This window comes from Fukomys damarensis, unplaced genomic scaffold, assembly GCF_012274545.1.
Source record: "Fukomys damarensis isolate Sample0158 unplaced genomic scaffold, DMR_v1.0_HiC HiC_scaffold_32, whole genome shotgun sequence".
NCBI classification, from domain to species: Eukaryota; Metazoa; Chordata; class Mammalia; order Rodentia; family Bathyergidae; genus Fukomys; species Fukomys damarensis.
The window spans coordinates 30,895,525-30,902,527 of record NW_022900944.1 but is presented as its reverse complement, the minus strand read 5'-3'; the positions used below and the strand labels follow the sequence as shown (position 1 = coordinate 30,902,527).

The 7,003-nt window shown below is 35.5% G+C and overlaps 1 protein-coding gene across 2 annotated transcripts in view; it reads left to right on the top strand.

Annotated features, from left to right (window-relative positions):
* Positions 1-7,003, top strand: part of Nae1 (NEDD8 activating enzyme E1 subunit 1) — a 21,221-nt gene that overhangs the window by 12,271 nt on the left and 1,947 nt on the right. For both annotated transcript variants that reach the window (XM_010612168.3, XM_010612167.3), the window contains 6 exons: positions 1,152-1,227; positions 1,499-1,538; positions 2,970-3,056; positions 3,701-3,793; positions 5,754-5,868; positions 5,949-5,998. In XM_010612168.3, coding sequence (XP_010610470.1) covers positions 1,152-1,227; positions 1,499-1,538; positions 2,970-3,056; positions 3,701-3,793; positions 5,754-5,868; positions 5,949-5,998 — 461 coding nt within the window. The remainder of the gene's footprint in view (positions 1-1,151; positions 1,228-1,498; positions 1,539-2,969; positions 3,057-3,700; positions 3,794-5,753; positions 5,869-5,948; positions 5,999-7,003) is intronic.

Genomic DNA, 7,003 nt, shown 5'->3' with positions numbered 1-7,003 from the left:
ATTTTTTTTTTTTTTTTTTTTTTTTTTTTACCGGGGATTGAACTCAGGACCTTGCACTTGCAAGCCAGGCAGTGGAACTACTAAGCTAAATCCCTGGCATAAGGGCAGATTTTTTTCTTTGCCATTTCAGTATAAAACCTAGCATTTGTTTATTTATTATGTGTTATAAACTGTTCTATACAATACTGTATTAATACATACAGTTCATGACAACCTTATGAGATGCTGTTGTACCCATTTTACCGAAACTAAAGGAGGTAACTAAAGCCTAAAAAAGGTCAGATCCAGCTGGTAAATGACAAGATCAAGATTTGAACCTCATGAAACCTAGAGCTTTTACTCTTAGCCATGGCCTCCTATCTGTAACTTTTAAACTGTGACATCTTTAGTTTTTATAAATTCTTATCATTAATCTTTCACAGTTTAAAGAATCTTATCACTATAGATAGATATCTGCTATCCCAGGGATCACTAGCCTGACCCAGATAGGCTGTTGTAGGGATGGGTCTCCATGGATGTTACCTTTGTGTAGTTGGGGCATGCTTCTGATGAATGACTGGCTTGGAGTGCTCAAGAGTCAAGCAATGTCAGAGATCTCAGTTACCATTCTAATGAATCATAGTTTCTTGTCCTGGTCTAAGTGTTGAACTACTCAAAACCTGAGAAAAGTCAGTTGAGGACTGAAAGAAGTATAACCCCATGTGGGAGACAGTAAGCTTAAAAACACTGATCATTAGAGGGAGAAATGTAGGTAGACCTAAAGAGAAGTTTTGCATGAATTTGTAGATAGATAGTTTTGAAGTATTTTACTTGCCTTGGATGTCAAGAAGTCTTCAGTAACCTAATTTCTTAATTCCTCTATTGGAGAAGCCCAGGTCATAGATCCCTCTAGGAGATAGGTTTAACTTGGATGCTGTTAATTATGGTGGTAGTATTGGTTTTAGTGGGTCCCAAGAGTGTCACCAATACTTCAAAGATCGCTCACTACTAAGAGATGCTGTTAGTGGCATTTCTTTTGCATTTTCACATTTCACATGTTTCTGTGTCAGCATGATTTCATTAAAAAATATTTTTGTTTACTTAATAGTGATAATTTAAATTTTGCCAATCTCAAAATTTATTAAGTGTAAATTTTTGTTACTCTTTTTCAGTTACCGTGAAAAAGCAAAGAAAGATGCTGCTGCTGTGGGTCATCATGTTGCCAAATTGTTGCAGTCCATTGGCCAGGTAAACTGCTGGGAACTCCAGGCCTTTGATAGTATATCCTACACAGGAGGCCCGATCATAAAACCCCAGTGTAGCACACTTGCTGTGTACTTCTTTAGAGGGAGCATTCACTTGCCTGCCTAATGAGAATAACTGTTGCAAGGAAATAAGATTGCTTTGGAAGTGCTCTCTGAGCTCTTGGAAACAGCTTCCCCTTCACAGAGCCATTGGCTTTTTGCTACACCTGTTAATCTCTTGTACTGGAGCAAAACCTACATTTATCTCTTTACAGGCACCAGAATCCATTTCAGAGAAAGAATTAAAATTACTCTGTAAGTCTCCTTGAATTAATGATTTCCTTATTTTGCTTCATAAAAATGTGCCATAGGGAATGTTTACAAAAATCGTAAATGGTTGAAATTTAAAATTTTCCATGGTCTTAATGGGATGGGTCAATTGCTCAATCTTATTTTTTTCTCGCAATAAAATAAATGGAGAGAAGGTTTTTTGTTGTTGTTATTATTGTAGTTTTAGATTTTTTTTTGAGGTAGGGTCTCACTGTGTGGTTCAGGCTGGCCTTGAACTCATGGCTTAGTAATTTTAAAATAAATTATGTCTGAAGACTTTGAGTATGAAGTCTTGGGCCTCACACACACACACACACACACACACACACACACACACACACACAAAGTACCTTTTTTGGGGGAGGGCGGGTACCAGGAATTAAACTCAGGACCTTGCCATGCAGGCATGCACTGTTGAGCTACATCCCTGACCTTTTCAATACTCATTTTGATCTATGTTAAATGACTATAATGAAATTAAGAATTAGCCATCTAGTTTCAGAGTGGCTGGGCTTCTGGGATCATCTCCTTAATTCCTCAGTAGGAAAAGCATTTTCTTTTATATTTAAGAGTTGCAGAATAATAAGTCTGTTTTACATGCTGTCTGAAGACATATTTTGCATACTTCTTAAGATACTCTTAAGATTAAAAAAAAAAGATAGTCTAAGATATCCATTACATGACTTTTCTACAGTGCCTGCTGTGGCTCAGTTTTAATGTTTTGTTACACTGCTGATCTTGTCCCTGGTGTATGCATCAGTTGCTTATTCTATTAGATTATATGATACCAGATTAAAAAGCCAGATGTTGAGTATTTGAGAATTTGTCTGTCTACTGTGGTATATGTTTAAAAATTTCCATAATATAAAGTGTGGGGGTTTGGGGAGGCTTTTTTTAGTACCAGGGATCAAACTCAGGATCTTGTGCTTGCCAGGTAGGCAGCAGCACCACTGAGCTAAATTACCAGCCCAAATGTAGTTTTTGTTAAAGCCTTAAATTCCAGAGGATAATATATAACATTGTCCCCTTTAGAACTATTTATCCACAATAATGATGAAAACTATTGTTTATTGAGCCATATCAGACATTGCATTAGGTATACACTTTATACTCTTGTCACATTTGATTCACAGAATTCTCACAAGTAGACAGTTTTACAGATAACAAATTGAAGCTCAAAGATGCCATCACCTTCTAGTTCAGTGCTGAACTAGTTGATATATCAAGCATATGAACTTAAGATGAGTTGTGCTCTGCTGCCTTCTCTGCTAACCATTAGAGCCAAATAGAAGACATTACTTTATAGTCTCATATTTGTGAAGGGTTCATATAAAATTTCTTGTTCTCAAGGTGACCTTTGATTTGAATATTGACTTGTTACAACCGTTATTTCCATAAAGTCTTTCCTGTGTTCAGGCAGCAATTCTGCATTTCTTCGAGTGGTGAGATGTCGCTCGTTAGCTGAAGAATATGGTGTGGATACAATGAACAAGGATGAAATTAGTAAGTATAATAGCCTTCTGAGTGAGCACAGTGGTGTACCCTGTAATCCCAGTTCATAAGGAGGCTGACGCAGAAGGACTGCAGGTTTGAAGCCAGTCTTGGCAACTTAGTGAGAATGTATCTCAAAAAATAAAAATAAATGAAAGGGTTGTGGATGTAGCTCAGTGTCAGGCCCTGAGTTCAATCCTGAATACCTTAATAAAAAAATGAAAAACCTTAAAGACAAAAATATTTTGTATGTAACAGTGTTGAGGTGTGCTGATTATATAAAACTAATGTAATAGTCTAGTTTTATTCTATAAGCCTATCCAAGTAATTTTAATTTGTATTATATAAAAACTTGTCATAATATATTTAAGTCACCAAGTCTTTGTATGCTGTACATAAGAGCTAATGTTATCTTACTACTTTCATAGAAATTGTGAGACTTCAGCTAGTAGTCTGTAAAACCCACATCTTAATGTTACCCGCATCTTAATGTTTTTCCCTTTATGTTGTTATTTACCAACTTCTATTTATTGTCATAAAATATTTAAATTTTGTGGCAATATTGTCTTGTATCCTAAAACTTGAGAATATAGTAATTTTTCATCATTTGTGTGTTCCATATTACCCAACTTATTCTGATTTTTCCCCCCTTCTAGTTTCCAGCATGGACAATCCAGATAATGAGATAGTATTGTACTTACTGTTACGGGCTGTTGATAGATTTCATAAACAACATGGTAGATATCCAGGTAAGAATAGCAGTGAAATTTCCAAATACAATAAAATCTTGAGTACACACTTGAATTGAATCTTAAAGTATTTTCTGGGTATTTGTAATAGTGGTACTTAAATTTCATTTGTGAACAGATTTTACCTAACTCATTGCAGAGAGGAACTACCATTTATATTTTAAGTATAACTATTTGCAGATAGTGATTGAATCTAAACTGTTATAAAGGACTGCTGGTTTTAAGACTCCACTAAATTTCATCTAGTAGAATAGGAAAGTCATAGGAGTATGCCACTGACTTTGGAACTCGTAACTGGAGGTATAGAGATTTCTTTGTTCAATGTCTATTTTTTGTTGTCGAAAAATGTAGTAATAAGAGAATTGGTAAGATCTGCCGTTCTTCAGAATATTTTATTTGTGATAATTTTAATTGTGCAGAATTATTACATAGCAGCACATCTTAGACATATCATAAACCTCTTGTCCCCACTAATGTAATATGCCCCCAGTATATTATAATGAGCAAATTTACCAGAAGGAAAAAAAGTGATAAATAACCAATATGTATTGCTTTATTTGTATTATTTGATTAGAATATATTCTGGTTATTTATGCATAATAAATTACTTCAAACTAGTGGTTTAGACAAGTTATTATCTTCTTTGATTTTCTGGATTGACTGGACTCTGGCAATTTTTTTGAGTGTTCTTGTATAGTTGTGTGATACCTGGGCTGAAGTCATTCTGAGGGCTTGATGAATTAGACATCCAACAAGGTATTGTCACTCAAATGTCTGGCGGAGGAAATATGGCAGGAACAACCAAAGGCTAGTCAGGCATCTCTCCATGTGGTAAATTTGAACTTCTTTTTAGCCTGACAGTCCTAAGGTAGACTTCTTTACATTTTGGCTGGCTTCTCCAGAATTAAAATTCCAAAAGATTCAAGTAGAAGGGACAAAGTTTTTTATGACCTTACATTGTGTTCCATAGGTTTTACAGAGTCAGCTTAATGTTAAGTGAGAACAAATTGCATGTTAGCCTGAAGGGCATTTCAGGGGAGCCACCATGGGACATTAGCTACCATGTATATCACAGGCTTTACCATTAAGTGGGTTCCAGTCCAAGTTCTGTTTGTGACCTTGAATAAGCCACTATTGCTCTCTTAAGTCTCAGCTCTCTGATTTATATAATGGCAGATAATATTATCTTCTCTTTGTATTGTAATGGTTAAATATGTGACATACGAAAGTCACTTCAAACACTGCTAGCACCTTTGTAAGTACTCAGTGAAGTGTAGGTAGTATTATTATGAAGAAGAGTAGTGATAATAGTTTTTTAAACGAGCAAATTAAAAGATACTGATTTTTAAAATAATTTCTTAAGTATTATCATAATTATATTTCTCCTCTAGCAGTAATAATAATAGCTTTCCTTTGCAGACGTTACCATTAGCCACTTTCCCTTTACCCCTAGTCACTCAAGCAGTGTGTTTGTTTACATTCCAACTATCCAGAGCATCACTCTGGCAGGTGTCATTTAACCAGTCTATTTTTGTATTGAATAAATTTGATAAAATTGTCTTTTTGATATTTTGTTATCTTATAAAAATTAGTGAAAAAATATGCATTTTGGTCATCTGTATTTTAAATAATTGGGCTGGTAAATTAACTGCCTGGACTCATATTCTAGGTTTGCTATTTATGAGCTGAGTAATATATTTGTGCCTCAATTTTTTCGTCTGTAAAATGGGGATAATGGTAACTAAATCTGTGCCTCAGTTTTCTGCTTTGTAAGTGATGATAGTACTATCTACTTCATGAAATGTTGTGAAGATTAAATCAATTAAGTTTCCAGTATTTGCAAATAATGGTTTCCGTTATTTTTATTCTTCAGTTCATATCTTACTGTTTTGAACATCTGAAACTGGATTAATTTTGAATCGTTTATTTTTAAAAAATTAATTTGTATATCTTATTTTAGGGGTATCTAACTATCAAGTAGAAGAAGATATAGGAAAATTGAAGTCCTGTCTCACTGGTTTCCTTCAGGAATATGGATTATCTGTAATGGTGAAAGATGATTATGTCCATGAATTGTGAGTATTCTTCAGGGTATATAAAAGATAAACTGCCTTTTGTAAAGCTAATCTAAGTTCATCTCTGTTCTTTCTTATAGTTGCCGATATGGAGCTGCTGAGCCACACACTGTTGCTGCATTCTTGGGGGGTGAGTTCCATAGATAAGAAAGCTTATCTGTTACATAATACTGTTACATATTTCAGTACCAAGTTTTGTTTTCATAGCTATTTTATTTAGGGAAGTCAGTGTGTCAGGATGTCACATTAAGTTTAGATGATTTGGTAGCAAACCCCCACCCCACCCCGCAGTACTGGTCTCCCTACTTCTGTCTTTCCCACTCCATCCATTTTAAGTGCTTTGAGAGTCATTAATCCTTCTGAAGAATAGTCTTGATCATTTTCTCACTTATCTGTATCACCAGTGCTTGCATGCATGTATGCATGCACATATACACATGCTGCCATACACTTCCTTCTTCTCTTTCCAGCAGACCTCAAAAACAAGTCCAGGGACTTTAGCTTAATATCAAATACCCTGTGTTCTGGTTCCACATACCCTTTCCTACTCCTATACCTTTGCTTTGCTGGCTTGTTGGCCTCAAAAATCTATTTCTGTGTGTCCAAAACCTTTCTATTCTTCAAGGCCTAATTAAAAGGTGCTGTCTCTTTCATAAAAACTTTCTTTCTTTGCCTCCATCACTCTGCTTCTCCTCATCTTAGTTTAGGCTACTATAACAGAATAACATAAACTAGGTATCTTATAAGCAGCAGAAATTTATTTTTCACTATTCTGGAAATCTGAGATAGGGTTATCAGCATGATCAAGGGTCTGGTGAGAACCCACTTCCTTATTCATAGATGGCTTTCTTGCTGTGACCTCACATGATGAGAAAACTTGCAAGAGAATTCTCCAGGATCTCCTTTATAAAGGCACTAACCCATTTAGTAGGTCTTCATCCTTACAACCTAATCTCCCTGTGACACTACTGCTGATACCAATCACATTAAGGGGTTAAACTTTTAACAGATAAGTTTGAGGGGTAAAGAATGATGACACAGGGGCCGGGGATTTAGCTCAGTGGTTCTGGTGCCTGCTTTGCAAGTGCAAGGACCCAAGTTCGATGCCCGGTACCAGGAAAAAAAAAAAAAAAAA